General features: G+C 33.4%; 1 protein-coding gene across 1 annotated transcript in view; it reads left to right on the top strand.

Moving 5' to 3' along the window:
* VPS13C (vacuolar protein sorting 13 homolog C) overlaps positions 1-24,351 on the top strand; it is a 176,531-nt gene that overhangs the window by 58,008 nt on the left and 94,172 nt on the right. The window contains exons 19-35 of the mRNA XM_058541734.1: positions 1,359-1,473; positions 2,121-2,257; positions 3,212-3,335; positions 4,709-4,826; positions 7,524-7,653; positions 8,477-8,555; positions 9,236-9,375; positions 12,381-12,534; positions 14,201-14,280; positions 15,476-15,535; positions 16,751-16,913; positions 17,670-17,786; positions 19,018-19,121; positions 19,333-19,500; positions 19,985-20,289; positions 22,622-22,769; positions 24,049-24,157. Coding sequence (XP_058397717.1) covers positions 1,359-1,473; positions 2,121-2,257; positions 3,212-3,335; positions 4,709-4,826; positions 7,524-7,653; positions 8,477-8,555; positions 9,236-9,375; positions 12,381-12,534; positions 14,201-14,280; positions 15,476-15,535; positions 16,751-16,913; positions 17,670-17,786; positions 19,018-19,121; positions 19,333-19,500; positions 19,985-20,289; positions 22,622-22,769; positions 24,049-24,157 — 2,251 coding nt within the window. The remainder of the gene's footprint in view (positions 1-1,358; positions 1,474-2,120; positions 2,258-3,211; positions 3,336-4,708; positions 4,827-7,523; positions 7,654-8,476; positions 8,556-9,235; positions 9,376-12,380; positions 12,535-14,200; positions 14,281-15,475; positions 15,536-16,750; positions 16,914-17,669; positions 17,787-19,017; positions 19,122-19,332; positions 19,501-19,984; positions 20,290-22,621; positions 22,770-24,048; positions 24,158-24,351) is intronic.

The raw sequence follows: 24,351 nt of genomic DNA, 5'->3' as shown, positions 1-24,351 counted from the left end.
CTAAGTTTACTAAAACTTTTTTCTTGTTTTAAAAGCAGTACATGTTTAGCAGTTAATTTTTATTTTTCATATGCTACCAATTTTTTCTACTATCAAGTTAAAATGTATTTATCTATGCTTATGTTAACTTAAAAAAATCTAATATACTATTTAAAAAGTCCCAAATAATTACACACTGACTTCCTGCTTCTGTTCATTTTTGCTTATTCTCCCTTTTCCCTCAATATTTGGAACCAATTCAAAGAGCTTTAGGAGTAATTAAAATAATTTTAAATACTGTTTACATGAGAAAAAAGCATCAACATTAGGTTGTTATTGAAAATGCTGGCTCAAGTTCTGTGTCTATGGCTCCATCTTTTATTCAGACTCTCTTAACTCATCTCAACCTAGCCATCAGGATGGGAATGGTTCATTACTCATTGAATCACTTGTGGGTTGGCCCACCCTGTTGTTGAGATCCCTGACTTATTTTTACTTTATTCGTTAGTTTTTTTTTTTTCTTCGTGAGGAAGATTGGCCCTGAGCTAACATGTGTGCCCGTCTTCCTCTATTTTGTGGGATGCCACCACAGCGTGACTTGATGAATGGTGTGTTGATCCGTGCTCAGGATTCGAACCTGTGAACTCCAGGCCTTGGAAGTGGAGCATGGGAACTTAACCACTACACCACCGGTCCGGCCCTACTTTACAGTTTAGAAATGGATTCATGGTGTGGGTGGGAGGCGTTATATAAAGACTCTAGAACCCCTTGTATTTTGATTGTTAAAAACTGTTAAATTGTGGAAAAATACATATAACTTAATTTACCATCTTAACTATTTTTAAGTATATAGTTCAGTGGTGTTAAGTACATTCATATTGTTGTACATCCAGTCTCCAGAACTCATCCCATCTTGCAAAATGTCTGGTTTTTTAAGTTTAAGTTTTGCATGTAGGTGAGGGCTGGAGAGCTTTCCTATTTCCTCTCTAAACGTCAAAGTGCAGGGGAATCCAATTGCAGTATAGAGAAGTGGATTTTCACCTTCTGGCTAATCACAGGCTAAGATTAGTGAATCTACTTAGTGAATCTACTGCTAACTAGAAATAGTGTCCATTGCCACATTAACGTGACACCATAGAACATATTTGAGGTCACCTTAATGATATGCACACATTTGTTGCCTCTCCAGTAAGCTTACTTGGGCTATTCCTTTTTTCAGGTTCTCTTTCACTCCAAAGGGAGATGTAGTAGGGCAGAATATTTTTGGAGGTACCTCCTCGGTTCAAAGCCATAGTTGTTTAGACTTGAGCTGAAACTTTAAAATTTATAATATAGAAAGTACTGCATATAACTTGCTTATATTTTAAATTATTTTACAGAAAACCATCAATGCAGTGGTTGAATTCTTTCAGTCAAATAAGGGATTAGATCTTGAGCAAATAAAATCAGCTACATTGATGAAGCTGGAAGAAATTAAAGAGAGGACAGCTACAGGTAAAGAATTTGCATAAGCATCAACTAAACTCTCAAAATTTTGTCTATTCGAATGTAAATATTGTATTTAGAATAGTATAGATTGCTTTTTTTCATTGTTTTAAATTCAGACTATATTACACAGTGGAGTTGCGTTGTGTGTACATGGGTTACCCGGAGTCAAATACACCTGCTAGACTCAGTGAGAGCATAACATGGGGCACAATTGATTCTTTCTGCCGTTACCTTCAAGAACTTGTGCCTCAGAGTGAGCTTGAGTTGGAAAACATCACTCTATCTCAGTTCTTAAGAAACTGTTTACCGTACTGTGTGTGAATCTAGTTTTAAGATACATCCTTTTGTTCAACATGACCTCTAAACTCAAGCCGACTACTTTGATTTCTTAACTAAAGAAATAATGAATTCTTCTTTCTTTGGATAAAATACTAGCTATGTTGAGTTTAGTATATTGCGTGATGATTTGATTGTTTCCCATTGACCACGTGCAATTTCCCTTTACACGCTGAATTGATAAGCTAATCTGTGAGAAGAACTGATGGTCCTCCATAATGCTTTTCAAGTGATATTCTTACTCTCATTGTTAGTAATATGATTATGTATGTCAACTTGACCGTCTAATCTTTCATTATTTCTTTTTCTTCTTTTAGGACTTACACATATTATTGAAACTCGAAAAGTCCTTGATTTAAGGATAAATCTGAAGCCTTCTTATCTAATAGTTCCACAGACGGGTTTTCACCACAGAAAGTCAGATCTTCTCATTTTAGATTTTGGTACATTTCAGGTAGGTATATATGCACTTTTGCCCATTTTTGCTCAGCTTGGACTAGTTATCTGATAGTTTGCTGTTTTTCCCTCCGAGTTCACTTAAGCTAAACCTAGACTTATTTCTTCTTGGTATTTTGTCCAGCCTAGCTTAGATTGAGTATTTTATATGTATTTTATGGCTGTTAAAAAAACAGAAAAACCCCTGAAATTTTCTGTAGTGGTAGATAACTTGATGTTCAGGACTAGATTACTGCTGTATTTTCCTAATTGGAGAGAAGCACTCTTTGTTTTCAAGTACTCCTAAGTTTCCAGAATTTAATTACACAGTCTTATTTGTTAATTTATATATTTTGACAATAGGAAATTATACACATATGAATATATGTTTGTTAAACCACTGTCAGCAACTAAGTAGAGTAAGAGAACTTTAAGGTTTTGGGTTTTAAACCTCTTAAAAATCCAGGCCTCTGAGAAAAAGTGAAGATTTCAAAAAATATAGTCCTGAATTGATCCTTGCTTTCTTTGTGAAGAGAGAAATGGAAGTAGAATCTGAATTCTAATCGCCTAATTATTCTGGTGATGTAGGCGAGAAGGAACAAAACCTGCTATTTTATGGTGAAGAATTTAGGATAGGTAGTAGGGGATCTGAGCCATAAGTGGCGATAACTCCTGAGAGTCAGGAAGAGTTGCATGTCTAGACAGATTATTTGAGGTAGAAGGCTATGTAACTGATCTCCTAATTAATGCAAATGTGCTGAGCACCTATTACCCAAACATATTAGAGATGTATGCTGAAATATTATATTCCTAATAAAATATTCACAAATAATTATCAGAAAATTAAGCAAAATGTGAGTTCATTAAGGGCAATGTTTTCGTTTTATTTAGATTTTAAGAAAACACAAGTGAAGTAGTTGATGTATGTACTTTTCTGTTAAAAGGAAATTGAAGTTTTTTTTATCCACGTTAGCTTTACACTAAAGGTCAAGGTTTGCAGAAGACTAGTAATTCATCTCTGGAAGAAATAATGGATAAAGCATATGACAAGTTTGATGTTGAAATAAAAAGTGTGCAACTACTTTTTGCAAGAGCAGGTAAACTGTTGCTCAATTTTTAGGATCTTGAAATTATGTTGAGTAGCTTTGGTAAATATATGTGTATGTGTTTATGTATATCAACCGTGACAACGTTTTGCACACATATCCTCTTGGTCACTTAAGAAAAACCAAATAGGAGCCCATCAGTGCAAATCATTACTATAGGTACAAATAGAGATAAAAATTTGGCTATTCATCTTAGGGTATTTAGCACCATTTGAATCTAAGTCCAGTCATTGCCTGTATTTTTGTAATGTGACTGTGAAACTGCCCAAAATATAAAATAGAAGTTGCAATTGGCTCAGGTTCCTCTGTCCCAGTACTTTTGGGAGGTCTCACTGTTGTTTTCTCTTGCTGCCTTTATTTTTAAATATATTATTATATTAGCCTAGTCTTTATTTCAGTAGTATTACATCTTCTACTTTTGTGGATATCTGAGAAGTACGGATATAGTCTTAAAACCTTTAAGATAATTTTTTTCTGAAAGCGTTGGTGTTTTCTACTGCTTAAGTAAGGATAGCTAGTTCTCTATACTTTAGTTTCTAGAAGGAATAAATATTTGCTGAATATCCTTGAAGATATCACTTTGTGGTAGGTCATTGGAGGAAAGGACACAATCTCTGTGTGCAGAGTGTATACTCTAGTAGGAGTGATGAGATTTATTAAAATATAAATATATAATACCTCTACTTAGTTTTCATATATTAGGAGCTTGTTAATTCCTTGAAGGGAAGTACTTATGCAGACCGTTAAAAATGCCTTTTCTTTTCTATGTATTTAATAATAATTATTTGAATTATAAGTGATAAAAGAGGTTTATTCATTGCCATCTGTTAAGATCTGTGTAGAAGTCTGTTAGTCATTGGAAAGTCTGTCTTTGGGACCTTTTTATTTGGAGGAAAGTTATTAATACGCTTTTTTGTCATACAGTCTTCCTTGATAAAACTCATTTTTGCTGTAGAATTATGTGTTCAACTAGTGTAATTGCACTTAGGACCCCAGAAACCTTTTCTTCTTCTGTCATTTTTTTCCTTTTTTCACTGCAACCACTCACCTTGATCATTAATTCTGGAATCAAAGCAATAAATTCCTGGGTTTTTTTCTGTTTGCTTTAAAATGCAAGATTTTATATAAATATTCTCCAGATAAATATTTAGAATTATTTTTATATCAGTCTTTGACTCCGGTCAATCTGTATTAAAAAAATGTTGGTCATTTAACTTGTATGCTTAAAGAAGTAAAAATTGGTATTCATTGAATATGTTTAACTATTTTCTAATAAGTTAGAGTAGTTTTCCACAGAATATCAGATAATCTAAAAATGATTATTTAATAAATAAAACTAGTAATTTAATTAAAATTTTTTTAAGAGGAAAACTGGAAGAAGAGTCGATTTCAGCATCCATCAACTATGCATATATTGCAACCCATGGATATTCATGTTGAGTTGGCCAAGGCAATGGTAGAAAAAGACATTAGAATGGCCAGGTAATGTATGAGTTTCCTTTGTATTATAAAATCAATAAGGTGAAATATATCTATATCAGTTACTGGATTTTAAGAAAGCAAAGCTGGATTTCCAAAGGACGGGAAAAAATGATTATCTTATAGCAGAAACACACTTTTAAGAAAATGTTTATTTGAATTATGTTACCTCTCTTATTTCAGAAGTATTTAGACTTTTACATTCTGTAAAAGCTGGTTATCCATGTTTTTGAATGGATCAAATCTGAGGTTCAATATTGATAAAATAAAATCTTCAAAAATTAGAGATTTTGTTCTTTTGCTTATGAAACCATATAAAATCTTGAATAATCTAAAGGAATGAAAAGTAGAAACTGAATTTTAAATTTAAGTAGATAATGAAATATTTATGCTGCGTTCTTAGAAACAGCCTTATTGAAGTATTATTGACGTTCAGTAAGCTACATCTGTTTAAAGTGTACAATTTGATAAGTTTTGACGTGTGTGTGTGTGTATATATATATGTCTATATATATATATGAAATCATCACCATAGTCAAGATAATGAACACCTCACCAAATGAATCATCTCCAAAAGTGCTTATGCCCCTTTGTATTCTCTCCTTCCCATCCCTGCTTGCTAACTCCTCTCCCCTCAATCCCTGGACAACATTGATCTTCTTTCTAACACTATAGATTTGTTAGAATTTTCTATAAATAGAATCGTATAGTTTCAACTCTTTTATTTGGCTTCTTTGATTTAGCATAATTAATTTGAGATTCATTCATTTTGTGTGTACCAATAGTTCATTGATAGTCTTTATCAGATGGATGTTAAACCAATCTTGCATTACTGGAGAAACCTCATTTGGTAATGATGTATTATTTTTGTAAATTATTGTTGGATTTGGTTTGCTAAAATTTTATTATGAAGTTTTATATCTCTGTAATTTATGAGGTATATTGGTCTGTGCTTCTATTTTTTTGTTTTGATATCAGAGTATCAGGGTGATGGCCTCATGGAATGAGTTTTCTGAAAGAAGTTGTATAGAATTAGTATTATTTCTTGCTTATATGTTTAGTAGAATTCACCAATGAAGCCATCTGGGCCTGGAGTTTTCTTTTTTCGGGGAGGGTTTTTAACTACAAATTCAATTTTTTTTAACTCAAATTCAATTTCTTAAATAGACATGGGGCTATTCAGATTATCTGTTTTTTTTTGAGTGATCTTGGGTAGTTTGTCTTTCAAGAAGGAATTTGCCCATCTTATTAGTTGAGTTTATTGTCATAAAATTGTTCATAATATTTCCGTATTACCTTTTTATTATGTGTCGAATCTGTAATGATGTTCTCTCTCTCACTCCTGATATTTGTAATTTGTGCCTTTTCTGGTCAGTCTGGCTGGAGACTTATGAATTTTGTCAATCTTTTGCTGAAAGAATCAGTTTTTGGTTTCAATTATTGTCTCTATTGTGTTTCCATTTTTTATTTCATTGATTTCCACTCTCATGTTTATCATTGCTTTTTTTCTTCTGTTTACTTTGGGTTTCATTTGCTTTACTTTCCTAGTTTCTTAAGATGGAAGCTGAGACCACTGATTGGAGACCTTTCTTTTCTAGTATAGGCATTTAGTGTTATAAATTTCTCTTGAAATACTGCTTTACCATACTGCACACATTTTGAAACTGTTAAGTCAGTAAGCTTATTTGTATTTTTAGGATTTTCCTCATTTGTTTCCTGTCTTTCAGCTGTCCTTAGTTGACTGATATCCAATGTCTTTGAAATCATTTTTTCGTGTATTTTGTCCAGTTTTTTAGTTATTTTAGGTGGCAGAGTTAATCCAGTCCTTTTGTTTGTGATGCTTTTACTTTTATGTAACATTTCAGAAACAATAAGGAAGTATCTCAGATTTTTATGGTGCTTTTCAATTTACAGAGTACTTTTGTAGAAAGTTCAATTTTTTGAGGTAGGAATAGCCAACTGGCCTCTTTTGAACATTAGTGGTTTGTGTGTTATACAGAAATCATTCTTCATCTAGTGGTTAGCATCTGTCAACTTGGAGCTGTTCACAGCTTAGTTAGGAAGTCAAAGATAAACAACAACCTGAAGAGCTTTCTGAGCAGCAGACAGTTGTCACAAAGCTGTTAAGACAAGCAAAGCTAGGCAGTTACGTTGAGTAGGGAAGCAGAACAGAAGCAGCTGCCGAAAAGTAAGCAGCTAATGAAAGCACAACAGTGATTCAGCAGTGAGTAAAACAGATGTCCTCATGGAGCTTGTATGTTCATCAGATGAGACATAACATAAACAAATATACGTATGACATGTGAGGTGCTGACAAGTGCTGTAAAAGGAAACAAAGCAAGGCGAGGGGATAGAGAGTTATGGGGTAGATAGTCTTTGATGTTTATGATGAGAAATAGTTAAAAGTATGTATAAAAAAGTAGACAATTGTGTTTGAAAATATTTTCATAAAAATTACTTAACTTTAAAAGATTTGGCTGCTTAAGAAGGATATATTTAAGTTATCTGGAAACTTGACTTACGTGGAACTTCCCATTCCCTAACAATGTTGACTAAATGAGGCATTAATGTAATTATGTTAAAACATGTCCAAGGTAACTTTAACTCCACAATGTAGTCTTTTCTCCAAGCCATCCATTCCTCCTTCCATAATGTAGAGAAGCTGAATCATAAAACCTCACAGTTGAATTGTGTTTTTAGATTTAAAGTATCAGGAGGGCTTCCTTTGATGCATGTGAGAATTTCTGACCAGAAGATGAGAGAGGTGCTGTGTTTGATTAACAGTATCCCCTTGCCACAGAAATCATCTGCACCGTCTCCAGAGAGACAGGTAAATGGATATGGTAAAATGCTAAATCTGTTTACATTTGTATATATAGTGAGTTCTTTTTCATCTTTCTTTGAGCTATTTTGTTTTTCAATATTTTTTAGGACCAGTTTCATTTATTTGATACACTTTTGAAGTTTAATGTTGTTGATTCTTTACAAAACTGCATATGGGATTGAGTAAATAAAGATTGTAGCCTATTTTCACTACTGTTTTAGAGTGGCGGTAGAAAGTCAGTTTTAGGCAACAAAGGGAAGAAAAATACATAAATGAAAGGAAAAAATGTCTTTCAAATTTATGAAATATATTTTAAATGAAATTTGGTATAGAAATATTTTTTAAATGTTGCAAAATAAAATGATTGGTATAAAATTTTCTTATATTTTAGACTTAAAAGTTCTAGATTACTTTAATTGGAATTGATCTTTACAACATAAAATAAATGTTAGATTTCTACTTAACTTTGAAATGAAATTTGAGAGAGCCAACTAATGTTGATACCGTTTTTCAGGAACCTGTTAAAAAGATGCACACTTAGTATTGTTATAGATAGCAACTAAATGACACACAATGATAAATAGGCTTATCTACTAGAGTTGTACATAGTTCTGCCCTTGTAAATACAGGTGGTAATCTTAGTAATTAGTAAACTCCAGCCAACCATTAGTTAGTTGATTGCATAATATGCTTAGATGGAAGATTTGTGTATTGTGTGTGTATGTGTCTTTCTATCTCTCTCTATCCTCTATTACTTTATTTCTCTCAATTAGGTACATTTAACCCTACTAAATCAATATGTTAAGCAAACTTTTGTATTCTTTGCTAGGTGTCCCCAATTCCTGTTATTTCAGATAGGACGAAAGGCCTACTTGATACTTCACTGTTGCTAGATGGAGTAGAATCAGGTAAGGAAAGTCGAATGTTCTTTATTAAACCAAAACTGTAAATTGGTATACAGAGATAAAATTTTCAGAATATAAAGGAATTTTGAAAGTGTTACAGTAATATACTAATTTTAGTTCTAGTTGTACTACTAACCAATAGTGTGACTTTGAGTCACTTGTTTTTTTTTAAACCCAGTTTCTTCATTTGAGTGAAAGGATTTTTGTGGTTGACAATGCTTAAGATTCTAAATAAGTTGCTTTTTTTCCCCCAATCTCTATGTGATCTTTTTTTTCTAGCTCTGGCCTAACTGATCTCTTTTAATTTTGAACTAGAGTGTAAGCTTCATGAGGACAAGGATCATATCTGTCCTGGTCACTCTGGTGTCCTTAGTGGCTGGTACAGACTGATACATGATAGATGATGCTCAATAAATATTTTATTGAATATTGAATGAATGAACTAAAGTGAAAAACAATCAGAACTATTGAAGAAAAAGGGTGGTTTGATTTTATATACGATTATCACATGCTAGGCTAAGTCACTTTATGGGACTTAGGAAAACACTAAGAAACTATATTCTGATTCTGAATATGAAGATTATATCTAATAAATGAAATTTACTTTTGAGAGATTTAAACTTAAGTGTTTATGCATTTTCATTGGACATTCTCTCAAGTCAAATGAATGTCTTCTTCTTTAGAGTCTGATGATGAGTATTTTGATGCTGAAGATGGAGACATACAGACTGGTAAAAGTATGAAAGGATCAGAACTGAAAAAAGTTGCAGAGATGCCAAATGAGGAGGTCATTAATCTTCTGCTAAAGTTTGAAATTAAAGAGGTATGTGTACTTATTTTGTCTGTTAAGTAAATATATTCTTGTTACCACTATCCTTGTAAACTATCTCATGCTACCCAAACATTAAATATATTAAAAATATGATACTCTGTCTTCCCTATTGCTCAATACACACACATACACATACACATACAGTTCCAAGAAAATGAAATGTTGTTTTGTAAAAATTGATATGAGTGATCTATGGCGTATCTAATCTGTTCTGGAAAAACTCAAAACTCTTAATTTTCTTTTCTGTAGAAAATTTCTATGATATGTTTACTTTAATGTTTTGTTGTTGTTTACTTTTAAGCTAAATAATATTGCTCATTGTCATGTTTATAATTTGGAAAAATGTAAACAACCTAAATTTCCAACATGTCTTTACATCCGTTAAAATGTAATAAAAGGAAAAATTGAAAGGTGTTCACAATATATCATTATTTGGGGGAAAAAAAATTACAATACCAAGGGCACTATGATTCCATTTAAAAATTACACACACGTATGTTTTTTCTTTGATAAATGACAGTGTTCATCTCTGTGTGGTGGGATTATAGTTTTTTATTTTTGCCTGTTTGCTTTCCATATATTCTTATTTTTATTATAATGAATATGCATTGCTTTGATAGTAAAACACAAAAGGTATAAAAAAGAGATGTTTCTTATTGACTGCTGTATCTCCCAATGTGAGATCAAGTCCTAAAATATAATGTCAGAAATACCAGATTTTAATTGCATATACAAATCTAAGTATTACTGTTATTTGTTTTAAAAAAAGTTATGTTCTCTACCTTTAGCTTTGACTTATTTCTCTCACACACCCATCTAAAATATCAGAAAATACCTTGACCCTAACTTCAAAATATATTCAAATGGTTGCTTTTCCCTTCCACTGCTCCTGCACTGTCTAAGTCACCATCATCTCTGGCCTGGACTATTGCAGTAGCCTCTTAACTGCCTTTCTGCTTCCATGAGGTACTCTGTTTTTCACATAGCAGCCAGAGCGATCCTTTTAAAATGAAAGTCAGATCGTGTCATTGTTCTGCTCACGACCCTACACTAGCTTCCCATCTCGCTCAGGGTAAAGGGCTGAGTCCTTCCCATGGCCTACAAGTCACCCCATGTGACTTCTTTGGCTTCATCTTCAGTTCTCTTCCACTTGCTCACTCTGCTGCAGCCATATTTCATTCACTTCTTCAGTGAATATTTATCGAGTGCCGCTACATACCAGGCATTGTTTTGATACTGGAACCATAGCAGTGAGCAAAGTTCTTGCCTCGTGGAGCCTTCACTTGCCTTTTGTTCTTCCGTATATATACCAAAGCACGTTATTTGTGCTTGCTGTTTTCTTTGCCTTGAACACTTTTCCTGCATGACTTGATTCTTTACTTCCTTCAGATATTTGCTCAAATGCCATCTTAGTGGAGAGGCCTGCCCACCCAACACAAGATAGCAATCTTCACTTTCCCCCACTCTTTCTAGAATGTAAGTTCTATGAAGGCAAGGACTTTGTCTGTCCTGGTCACTTCGATGTCCTTATTGGCTGGCAGAGCCTCATACAAGGTAGATGATGCCCAATAAATGTTTTACTGAATATTAAAAGAATGAACTAAAGTGATAACCAGAATCATCTAAGAAAAAAATAGTAGTGCTGTTTGAAATATTTTTCCTAATTTTACTTTTTCTGCTGTTCCAAAGTTTTGAATGTTTTTGTAGTGAAATTTATCAAATTTTTTTCTTTATATCCTAATTTTAGTGTATGTTTAGAAAATTCTCCTCCATTACAAAAGTATTTACCTGCGATTTTATATATTATGATTTCATTGCTTTCGCTTAAATCATTTATTTATCTGAAATTTTTTTGTATATCAATTCTGTACTGAGTATCTTACTGTGCTGTCTTATTTCTGTTTTCCAGTTGACACTGCTGGAAAGGAAAGGAAAGAAATTATATACTTTCCTTAAGTATATAATTATATCACTGCTAACAATATTAATTTTTGCCTTTTTTTCAGTGTCTATATTGTTCTGGTTACTATTGCTGCCTAACAGGTTACCCCAAAACGTAGTAGCTCAAAACAACAATTTTATTTTGCTCAGAGTTTTGAGGTTAGGAATTCTGGAAGGGCCCAGCTTGGTAATTGTTGCATATAGTCTTTCGTGTGCTTGCAGTCAGGTATGACTGGACCTACAGTGACCTGAGGTCTCAGAGGGGCTTAGAAGTGGCACACTTATAATGCTGGTAGTTGATTCTGGCTTATGACTGGAAGCTCAGCTGGGACTGTTGACTGGAATACCTGCTCATGGCCTCTTGAGGGTGGCAGTCTCAGGGTAGTTGAATATTTTATGTGGCAACTGGCTTCCCCAAGAGTGAGCACTCCCAGGTGGAAGTTTTATGGCCTTTTTTGGCATTGGAAGTCATTATAGTATCACTTCCTCTATAGTCTATTGATTGAAGCAGTCCCAAACCTGTCCAAATTCAAAGGGAGGGGACAAAGACCTCCATCTCTTGATGGAGCATCAAAGAACTTGCATTTTTAAAAAATTGCTACATATATATTTTATTTATTATTGACTAAATATACTGGTTATCATTTCCATAATAAATTTAAATAGTATTATAATAGTAACCATCCTTGTCTTACTTTTTACTTTCATAGGAATGCTTCTTTTATCACCAAACATTATTTTTGTTTTGAGACATAGGTTTAAGAAAATCATATTAAGGAAGAATCCATACATTGCTGTTTTTACTAAATTAAAAAAAGTAAATCAATAATGGATGTAAAATTTCATGATGATTTTTATATAGATGTAGTTATAATCTCAATAATAGAATTTAAGATGATAATTTCCAATCATAGTAAATAACTTAATGGTGGTAGAGGAGTATGATCAAAGTTTGTACTATTTTCATGATGATACGTATGAAGATTTTTTTTTTTAATTTTAAGTATGATTCGAACTACTTATCAACCTTTCATTGGCTGTCCTGATTCTTTTAGGTGATTTTGGAATTTACTAAACAACAGAAAGAAGAAGATACAATTTTAGTATTTAATGTTACTCAGTTAGGAACAGAGGCTACGGTGAGAACATTTGATTTAACTGCTGTATCTTGTTTAAAGAAAATCAGCTTGGATTACCATGAAATTCAAGGTAATAGCCATAAAAATAGAAATAATAGCCAATAATAAATATATTACTTTGAGTATCTGAAACACTTTCATTTATGTAATAATATTTATAATAAATAATAGCACTGTTCTAAGCACTTTACAAATAATAACTCATTTAATCCTTATAACAATGGTTTGAAATGGGCAGTGTTATTGTCTCCAGTTTACATATGAAGAAACTAAGGCATAAATTGGTATGTAATTTACCCAAGGTCACACTGCTGGTTAGTGGTTGAACCATGATTAAAACTGGAAGCCTGGCTATAGGGTCTGTATTCTTGACTACTGTGATCTGCTGTCTCAGAGAGTCCATATAAATCTCCTTTATGTAGGGAGTAGTATTCCCATTTTAGAAACAAAGAAAGACTAAATAAGAGAGATTAAGTGGCTTACTCAGTACCATGCATCTCAGGAATGGCAAAACCTGGAATTTGTCTCTGGTCTTATAATATTGAAGTCCTTGTTCTTTCTGTTGAATAGTGTTCATATATCAGAAGCCGCACCAGGTTATAAAAATAAAAATGGTGAGACATAAAATTCATTCCTTTAGAAGCTCTTACAGTTTATTCATTTCAGTGTACATCTTGTGTCCTCATTAGATATTTGAGGAATGAAGGAATGGGTAATTAAATTTACCTACAGTAATTAAAATTACCTAACATTTTAGTCAAATATAAAGACCTATTTTTTGTTATTTTTTTAATAGTTGAAACTAAAATAAACCTCAGTTTAGGACAAAAATGGTTTATATGTTAGTAAGTTTCTGTAAGCACTGTGTTAAGATGGAATTTACATTAGTGTCTTGAGGGGAAAAAAATATAAATAATAAATTTGCTGGGCTTTTTTTTTTTCTTTAGGGAAGGTTTTGATCTTGAAGGTCAAGGGAAAATTCTGAGATGTCTCAGAAGGAGGTTTTATAGAACCGCAAATAGTAAAGGATGGATAAAATGGTAGATAAATCACTTCTCGCTCCACAGCTTCTCAAAGCAGTTCCTTGGCACGTCTACATAAGGATATAGAGGGTGTCTGGTAGTACCTGTGTTTTTAAATTAAAAAAAAATTAACAGTTCCCACTCTTTTAAAAAAAATCTTTCCTCTTCTGTGTAAGCCTTCTCTTTTAGTCTAAACAAAGGAAAATTATTTAAATTTCTTTTATGTGAATGAATTATTTGTTCATAGAATTTTATAGCTCAACAGGATATTACATATTTTTCTAGTCCAAGCTCCTTGTTATATACTTGAGAAAGCTGAAGTTAAATAGCTTTTTGTAAGGATAGAGATGAGCTACAATTCATATTTCCTAATTCTTACACCTGTGGTCTGTCTGCTGCCCTACAAATGCACATATGGCCTTAAAAATATGTAGAGAAGTTTTGATTATTTTTGAACACAAATATAAAATCAAATTAAAATAATTATGCATGTTTTTAAGTAAGTTGGATACCAGAGGAAAGGTAAGGATTTAGACTGATTTGTTTCTTCACCAGTGATGACTTTAGTATATAATAGCCATGAAAATATGTTCAGATAGTCTTTTAAGGCTTAATTAACAAAATTTTTTACAAAGAAAAAGACATCCAGAAGATTCCAAACTTAAAAAAAGAGCAATTTGTTTGAAACACTTTTTTTCTTTTTCTTTAATCTAGGATCCAGAAAGAAGCCACTTCACTTGATTAGCTCTTCTGACAAACCTGGATTAGATCTCTTAAAAGTGGAGTATATTAAGGTAAGGGCCATAGAATGTTTATATATTTATTATATACTCTGAACTGTCCTCTTGAAGGAAAAAGATGACAGTAGATTACTAAAGGCTCTGGATGTGTATCATAGGTTTTAATTATAGGGATATCTACTGTTTCTCTTTGCATTTGTACACCTTTTTCTTTCACTTAAGTACAGGACTAGGACTGTTACAAAACCACCAAGCTTCTTGTCCTCAAAGATGGAAGTCTGGGATGAAGTGAGACCTACTCCTATCTTCTGGGGCATATTCACTTACCTACACTCATTGTATATGAGTCAAAAGGGATACCTATTCATCAAAAGGGATCAAGTCAAATTGGATTGGGTTCAGAAGAGAACTGCCAGGATTGGGAAGGGACTCAAAAATATATCATATGAGAAACACTGAGGGAACTGATGGTATTTAGCTTCATTCAAGACTAGTTGATTTGTTTAATCGTTCAACAACTATTTATTTGTAAGATTCTGTTAGGCACTTGGGATACAGAGATGAAAAATATTCCCCTTTTTCAAGGAAATTATAGACAAGTAGGAAGATAGGCAAGTAAACAACAATTAAAATATAGTGTGATTGATTGTCTAATAAAGTAGAGCACAAAGCATTGTGGGATCAGGGAGGCAGGGAAACTAGCCTAGCCAGAAGGCTTCTCACTAGAGGTAAAACTGAATTTACTTTGTGTTGTCCCAAGGTACAGAACTTGAGCCAATGGGTAATTATGATGGGAGATAGATTTTTGACTCAGTATGAAGACCTCATTAAATCAAAGTTCTCTAAAGATTGAATTTCTAAGAAAATGAGGTTTCTTTCACTGGAGATATCCTAAAATAGACTTGCCAAAGACTTTATAAATGGATTCAAAGGTTAGGTGATGGATGGGCTAGATGACCTTTAAATTTTCCAATCTTCAGAGCTTATAATTCTGATCTCTAGCTATAGTTTCCCAGAAGTGAATGTTGCCATACTCTCCCATATTTGAAGGGAAGAACAAATTTGCACATAATAAATAAATAAATAAATAATTTGAATGTAACTTTAAAATAAGACAATAAAATTAAATAGTAATGTATATAAAATATAATTCTAACTGAATATAAATAAATTAACTAGAGATCATAAATAAGTGATTTATTTACTTTGGTCTTAGTTCTTTCTTTAGAACTTTTGTTTGTTTTTTTAGGCTGATAAGAATGGACCTAGTTTTCAAACTACTTTTGAAAAAACTGAACAAACACTTAAGGTAAGAAATTCTATTAAAAGAATATATCATATTTGAAAATAACCTACTCTAGAAGTCTCCAATATCCTTTGAGGAATATTGACTGGGTAATTTGATGAAATAATCAAGAACCAATAAAAGTTATGAATTAACCTCATAGATACCTACCATGCTCTATGTTGATGATTCAGCGTCATAAAGCTGTTGTTTTGACTTACTGTAGCACGTCTGAATTATTTCTAAAGAAGGGAATGCTGTAGACAAGGGAACTTTGATTTACTAAGAACCAGCAGGGTTCTAAACAAACCAAACTTGACACTATGGTTTAATGTAGGACTCAGAAAGTATGTGAAATGCGAGGAGAGATGTTGATTTCTTCTGGAGCCATGCTAAGGGAGTTGTGTAGAGGAAGAAGAGGCAAAATGTCATTGTGGGTTACATTAAAAACAAAATGAGAGAAATGAATTTTAGATTAGACTTTTGAGAGATGGGGAATCTGTTGAATATTGTGACCCTTCCTTTTTATAATTTTTATATCCACTTAGTGTTTTGAGGCAATGAAAAGAAATTCTTTTCTATAAACGAAGATCTTTTTAAAATTTTAATTTGCTATTAGAAAACCACATAGTCTTGAAAGCAATTTGTGTTGCTATTTTAGCTTTCTGGAGTCATTGTTTTGAAAAATGTAATACTTTTTTTCTGTAAGTTATGTATTCTTTGTTTCTTTTTAAATGATAGGACTATTGTGGTTTTAGAAGATCATTTAGTGACTAAGAACTCACTCAAAATTGTACTTTTTACATTTAAACTCATGAATGTCACATTTGAACTCATTTCTTGACATAGTAGTAACACATGGTGATTCTGAAATTTCATGTTTTAATTTATATGTTTTATATAATTGTGATAAATAGTCCATTGAAGATCCAGAAAATCATATATATATTGAATATCAGGATGGCCATGACAAGCAGATTATAGGCTCCGTGATAATTATGCTTGGGAGATGGAGTAATTAGGTTACTTTGGTACTCAAATGAACTGCTGAAGTGTGTGAGTGTAATTTATTCTCCATATATTTCCTATTTAAGGAGTTGTGAATCTTCCTCTCTTCTCTCTGCCTTCCAAGCCATGTAAGGCAGTGATGTAAGCCTAGCAAGGAGGCTTTTGGGTCCATCATGGGGACTACTAGTATAATTGGCCTGGGAAACTAATTTTCTTTTTAAACATTTCTAGGTGGCTTTTTCATCTTTAAATCTGTTGATGCAAACGCAAGCTCTTCTCTCTTCTATTAATTACCTGACAGCCATTATTCCATCAGATGGCCAAAACGTGGGTGATACCAAGGAACTACAAATTTCAACTGAAAAGCAACAAAAAAATTTAGCTCTGCAGAAAGGTATGAAAAACACTTTTTTGTTTCTTGTTAGCAAAGGTTTTAGAATTCTAGAGCTAAATGGAGAATCTTAGAGATCATCTAGTTCAGTCATTTACATGCCATTTTCCTCAGTTCTGTCCTTTTCTTTAAATTAAATCATATCCGGGTGCCAGATATATAAGGCAAATGTAATTAATACTGTTGTTTTTAAAAATGTCTGTTTTTGTTCTTATTTTGGTGGTGGTGAGGGGATGTCTTTAGGTGGGTAACGGGCAAAAGACCTGTATTTACTCTGAGCTCTTCCTCCCCTCTCACTGGCTCCTAAGGGGTTCCATAGAGGGTTAGTCTTTCCTTACATTTTATAAATAAGGAAATCAAGACCCAGAGACATGAGGGTAGGGACACAGGGACAGCATCTAACTGGTTAAGAGCCCAGATTTTCAGAAAGAACTCAGTTCAGATTCTGACTTTTCTTCTTAAACTATGTCACTGTGAGCACATTATTTACCTTCTCTGAGTTTCAATGTGCTTATCTTATTTATTTATTTTACATCTCTTTCTTGCTTTTAAATTATAAAAGTAACACATCTCACTATGAAAAATGCAAACTCTGCAAAATATATAAAGCAAAAAAAAAGTATTTGAAATCTTTAAGAACTTGAGACTTTTATAATTTTTTTTAACAGAACTGTGGTTCACTTAATATAGGGAAGAAACCTTAGTAGAATTTAGATTACTAGAATCCCACTGTGATAGAGTGCTTTGTTTTATTTGTAGTGATTGTATCCTCTAAAGATAGTGACATTATTGACTTCAGGCTGTTTGCCAAGTTGAATGCTTTCTGTGTCATTGTTTGTGATGAGAAGAAAAATATTGCTGAAATCAAGATTCAAGGTAAAGTTCTCACAGTATTAAAAATTGTTTAAAAGATTAGCTTTTTATTTTTTTTGCAATGCTAAAGAATATACAATGGAGGGCTCTGAGCTGTGAAAACTGCGTAGTTTTATTTTGTGTCATACTTGGACTGCGTGCCTCCTTAACTCTTTGGGATGTAGATATTGGTCAGAATCTGATCATCAACTTGAACCATACATACTGGTGTTTTGTACCATTTTGAAAGTTGTCTCGGAGGTGAAAAGGGATACTAATGTCAATATAGTGATGCCATTGATGAGCTGGGATAAGTGTCAATCCAGAATTCAGGTTAAGCTTTATGAATATGCTTTATCTTGGTACAGGTGCAAAGCAACCTTATCATGAAGAACAAAACCTATAAGCCCATTATGTCCTTATAGGCAAAAACTGCTAAAACTAATCTAGCTTTTTCTCTGACTCTGCCAGCTCATTGTGATCTGGTAAAGGTAAAGAATATGTTTAATGAAATTCTTGAAGAACTTAAAAACTAGAAAACTAGGGTGTTTTTTCTTTGTTCTTTCCAAACTGGCATTTCATCTATTAGTCTGAATTTGAATCATGAAACTTTTATAGCTTTCATGTAAATGACTGGATATAAGGTGTAAAGGATTTACTAAAATCCCAAGATAATCTGTTTGCACCAGATGTAGTTTTTTCAGAAGGTTGAAAAATCAGGTAATCATTTTTTAAACTAATTTATAGGTTTCATTGTTTACAAAACTAAAAATATCTAATATTGCAACTTATTTATCAATTGGGACTTCAAACATCGTTAAATTTTTAAAACTATCATCCCCCAAATAAAATTGTGAAATGGAAAGAAACATCTTAAGATCTTATTATGGTGGATCTATGGAAATTATGCTAAGTGAAATAGATCAGACAGAGAAAGTCAGATACCCTGTGATTTCATTCATAAGTGGAAGATAACAACAACAACCACAAACAAACACATAGATACAGAGATTAGATTGGTGTTTACCAGAGAGGAGGAGGGAAGGGAGGAGGATGAGAGGGGTAATAGGGCACATGTGTACTTGATGGATGGTAATTAGTCTTTGGGTGGTGAACATCATGTAGTTTACACAGAAATTGAAATATAATGATGTACACCTGGAAAAATAAATCAATAAAAATCTGTCTGCAGTTGAAAAAAAAGATCTCATTATAGTAGATCTATAGAAATTATAATAATATAATTTTTTTTCAGGCCTCGATTCCTCTCTTTCTCTTCAGTCAAGAAAACAGTCACTATTTGCCAGACTGGAAAATATTATTGTCACAGATGTTGATCCTAATACAGTTCATAAAAAAGTAGGTGGTGGTAAATAGATTGCTAATATTTTTTGATGATTGAAAGTGAAATTTTATTTTTAAATATATTCTATATTGTTAATGAAATATATTTTGATAGAAAAATGTTTGTTTCCATAATGATTATATATAAATATAAACCCTTTTTAAATGGGACTTTATTTTGTCATTATCCTCTTGGATGGAATACATTCAAATCTCTGCTTTTCAGGCCGTGTCAATAATGGGAAATGAAGTTTTTCGTTTTAACTTGGATTTGTATCCAGATGCTACTGAGGGGGATGCCTATGCTGACATGTCCAAAGTGGATGGTGTGGTATCACTCAACGTTGGCTGCATTCAGATCGTGTATCTTCATAAATTCCTCATGTCACTTCTGGTAAAATCAGTAATTATATATTGATTTTTCAACTTGGAAATACTTAAATAAGTCTAATAATTATGATTGCAAATCTTACAAACATTGGATTTTAGGGTGTGCCTTCTTTTGATTGTAGATGGTTTTTATGTGTTAATGTAGAGGTCAAAACCTTTCTTTAACAGTTGAAATCTGAATCATTTAATGATTTTTGTCTAAAACTGGAATTATTTTTGCTAGAACATAATGAAACCAAATTCTCAAGTACAAAAACTATTGAAAATGTTTTTTTCTCTGTTCCTCAGCCACGTAACCTTAGGCCTTATTAAGTAGCTCATTAATATGGATGGATAATCAGTAATTCCTTCCTAACTCTAGAAAAATAGGACTCAACTGAAAGTTATCTATTGGAAAAGAACTAGCACATAAATAAAAAGAAAATGGTGTTGTTAATGATATGTTTGTCTTCTGCTTGAATATCTCCTTTTATACTTTGTGTCCACAGAACTTCCTCAACAATTTCCAGACAGCCAAAGAGGCTCTGAGTGCTGCCACTGCCCAAGCTGCAGAAAAGGCTGCCACAAGTGTGAAAGACCTTGCCCAGAGGAGTTTTCGTGTTTCTATCGATATTGATTTGAAAGCACCAGTTATAGTCATCCCACAGTCTTCCATTTCCACCGATGCAGTAGTGGTAGATCTTGGGTTAATCCGAGTTCAAAATCAGTTCAGTCTGGTGTCTGGTGAAGACTACGTAAACCCTCCAGTAATTGATAGAATGGATGTGCAGCTAACAAAGCTTAAGCTTTCTAGGTATACTCTCTCAATAATCATGGATCTAACTATTATTTAATGTTTTCCATGAAATTTTATGCCCGTTGGAATTCGTACCCAACGTACTTCAATTGCACAGAACAGTTTATTTTTTAATCAGCTTTTTATTTTGAAAAATTTCAAACCTATAGAAAAATTGCAAAAATAGTACTGTGAATGTGCTTATAATCTTTCACCTAGGGCTGGCCCTGTGGCTTAGCGGTTAAGTGTGCACGCTCCGCTGCTGGTGGCCCGGGTTCAGATCCCGGGTGTGCACCGACGCACCACTTCTCCTGCCATGCTGAGGCCGCGTCCCACATACAGCAGTTAGCAGGATGTGCAGCTATGACATACAACTATCTACTGGGGCTTTGGGGGAAAAAATAAATAAATAAATAAAATTATAAAAAAAAAAAAAAAATCTTTCACCTAGACTCATCGTTTACATTTGCTTTAACTTTATGTATATGCATATATTATCATTTAAAACATCTTTTTAATTTAATTTTAATTGAGATGTAATTGACTTATGGCATTATATTAGTTTCAGATGTACAACATAATGATTCGATATATGTATGTATTGTGAAATGATCACCACAGTAAGTCTAGTTAACATCTATCAACACACATAGTTACAGAATTTTTTTCCTTGTGATGAGAACTTTTTTTTTTTTTTTTTTTTTTTTTTTTTTTTTTTTGTGAGGAGATCAGCCCTGAGCTAACATCCGCCAATCCTCCTCTTTTTTCGCTGAGGAAGACGGCCCTGGGCTAACATCGGTGCCCATCTTCCTCCACTTTATATGGGACGCCGCCACAGCATGGCTTACCAAGCAGTGCGTCGGTGCGCGCCCGGGATCCGAACCAGCGAACCCCGGGCCGCCGCAGCGGAGCGCGCGCACTTAACCGCTTGCGCCACCGGGCCGGCCCCATGATGAGAACTTTTAACATCTACTCTCTTAGCAACTTTCAAATATACAATACAGTATTATTAACTGTGGTCACCATGCTGTACATTATATACCTAGGACTTATTTATTGTATAACATTATTAAAACATTTTTGGCTAAACCATTTGAGAATAGACATCTTAACCCTCTGCCCCTAAATACTTTGGCATGTGTCTGCTAAGAACAAAAACTTTTGTTCTCTTACATAACCACAGTGAAATTATCAAATTCTGGAAATTTAACACTGATATAATACTATTATCTAATATGCAGTCAATATTCAGATTTTACCGGTTGTTCCAATAATGTCTGTTATAGTAATTTTTTCCTTGATCCTGCATCACATAAATCATTTAATTATATCCTATACTACTGAGGGGCATTTCTGTACTGATAGATACTTAGTCTGGAATAGTTCTTTAGCCTTCCTTTGTCTTTCATGATGATGACAGTTTTGAAGAGTACAGTCTAGTTGTTTCATGGAATGTCTCTCAGTTTGGTTTTGTCTGAGTGATTCCTCATGATTTAATTGAGCTTATACATTTTTGGCTTTGTAAGTAATGATGTATCTGTAGTGCTCACACCAGCTGACATGTGCAAGTCTGTACATAGTTCATTTTAAAATCATTTTATTCCCCATCCAAGGATATTTAATTATTCTGAATAAAAATGGGATCATTATAAGGCAAGTCCAGAAAATAATCCTGGAGAAGAGTTTTATGAAACTCCTTAGAAAATGATAACTGTTCATCTTGCTATTTTTTTTATCTCTGTACCAATGTACATTATCAGACCATGAACAACTGTATTTAATGATTTCCCCATATCTTCAACAATAGGAATTTCTTGCTAAATTGCATTCAATTTGTCACCTATTTACTGTTTAAAGAAAAAGTTTTCTTAATTGCTGATTGTATATCATATATTTTAATCTACCCTTGCTAGTGTATTACAGATTAAATTAATTACAGATTGAGATTAGAAAACACTCAGCACTGTTTCAAATGAATGTTTACAGCAGCAACTTTTGACTTTGTGTTTTTTTTTTTTTTGGAGGGAGGAAGATCAGCTCTGTGCTAACATCTGCCAATCCTCCTCTTTTTTTTTTTATTTTTATTTTTTTGCTGAGGAAGACTCGCCCTGGATTAACATCCGTGCCCATCCTCTTCCACTTTAAATGGGAGGCCGCCACAGCATGGCTTGCCAAGCGGTGCATCGGTGCGCGCCCGAGATCCAAACCGGTGAACCCCAGGCGGCCGCAGCGGAGCGTGCACACTTAACCGCTTGTGCCATCTGGCCGGCCCTGACTTTGTGGTTTTTTAATGATATGTTGCATTTCCTCCCTATATTTATGCATATGTATCAATTATATATTTCATTAGGACAGTGATCCAGCCAGGCGTCTCTCATCTTGATATTCAACTGTTGCATCCAGTTAACTTGGAGTTTTCTGTAAATCGGAATCTAGCTTCGTCTTGGTACCACAAGGTACCAGTTGTAGAAATTAAAGGACATCTTGAGTCAATGAATGTAAGTATATGAGTGAAAAGAACTTGTTATTGAAATTATAGACTCTGAAGACTTTTTCAATATAAATCCATATAATATGTGGAATTTTTTACTGATGAATATAAGAAAAATTTCAGGGAGATGTTGTCCAACAAGATTTTTATTATTTTTAGTAGAATTTAATCTTTAGTTAAGTGTTACTTAACTTTTACATTTGCTACATGGTGCTGACCCCGTGGCTTAGTGGTTAAGTGTGCGCGCTCTGCTACTGGCGGCCCGGGTTTGGATCCCGGGCGCGCACTGACGTGCTGCTTCTCCGGCCATGCTGAGGCCGCGTCCCACATACAGCAACTAGAAGGACGTGCAACTATGACATATAACTATCTACTGGCGCTTTGGGGAAAAAAAAGGAGGAGGATTGGCGATAGATGTTAGCTCAGAGCTGATCTTCCTCAAAAAAATAAATAAATAAAAAATAAATTTGCTACATGTACACATTAGCAGAGATCTGTATGTAAATTATTTATTAGCATATTATATTACATCTTGTTCCGTTTATTTTTAGGGATAAATGGATTTTTTTTTTTAATTTTTTGTGAGGAAGATCAGCCCTGAGCTAACATCCACTGCCAATCCTCCTCTTTTTGCCGAGGAAGATTGGCCCTAGGCTAACATCCGTGCCTATCTTCCTCTACTTTATATGGGATGCCGCCACAGCATGGCTTGACAAGCGGTGTGTCTGTGTGTGCCCGGGATCCGAACCTGCGAACTCTCGGGCAGCTGTAGCGGAACGCTTGCCCTTAACCGCTATGCTGTGGGGCCAGCCCCTAAATGGATATTTTTAAAATTATTTTTAGGGATATCTAAGTACCCCTAAGATAATTATAGCATTGAGGGAAATGCCTATTTTTTATATTGAAGACAGATTTTTAATTTCATTGGAATTGTTATTGTTTAAAAAGTGGAATTTATGTGTTTTCTGAATTTGTCACTTTTTTTTAAATGATCAGGTTTCTTTAATCGTTAACTTTCACTAAGGATAATATAAGTTAAGTAGATGAAATTAATACACTCATAAATCTCATTATTTTTCTCCAAACACTTTCTTATCTGTGAAAATAAAAATTTTACCATGAAATAAGTAGTAAAATAATTGAGTGGGTAGTGATTATGTAATTTTTCAATGTTAAGATTATTTTGTCCTTCGTGTTTTGTCACTAGGAATTTATTTTCTATATTAAAATTGTTTCACTTTAAAATGAAATATCTTTATCTTTTCTCTTAACATAATATTTTACAGGTTAATCTAAATCAGGACGATCTTAACCTTTTGTTTAGAATACTAACAGAAAATCTTGGTGAAGCTACTGAAGACTTGAATAAAGTGGAACCAAGAATACAAAAGACAGGTAAGAGACTGACCGTAGGTGGCATAATACACGTATCTATTTATTTTACAATTTAGTAGGGGAGATACACAATAAATATGAAGTAGACAATAAATATGAAGTAAACAAAGATGTATTTACAAATTGTGGTTTGTATTACCAAGAAAACAAGTAAGATAATTATTGAATAAAACCATAGTTTGACTGTTTTTGGT

This window comes from Diceros bicornis, chromosome 5 (assembly GCF_020826845.1).
Source record: "Diceros bicornis minor isolate mBicDic1 chromosome 5, mDicBic1.mat.cur, whole genome shotgun sequence".
Classification (NCBI taxonomy): Eukaryota; Metazoa; Chordata; class Mammalia; order Perissodactyla; family Rhinocerotidae; genus Diceros; species Diceros bicornis.
Note: the sequence above shows the minus strand (reverse complement) of the source record. Positions and strands in the feature narration are given on the sequence as shown.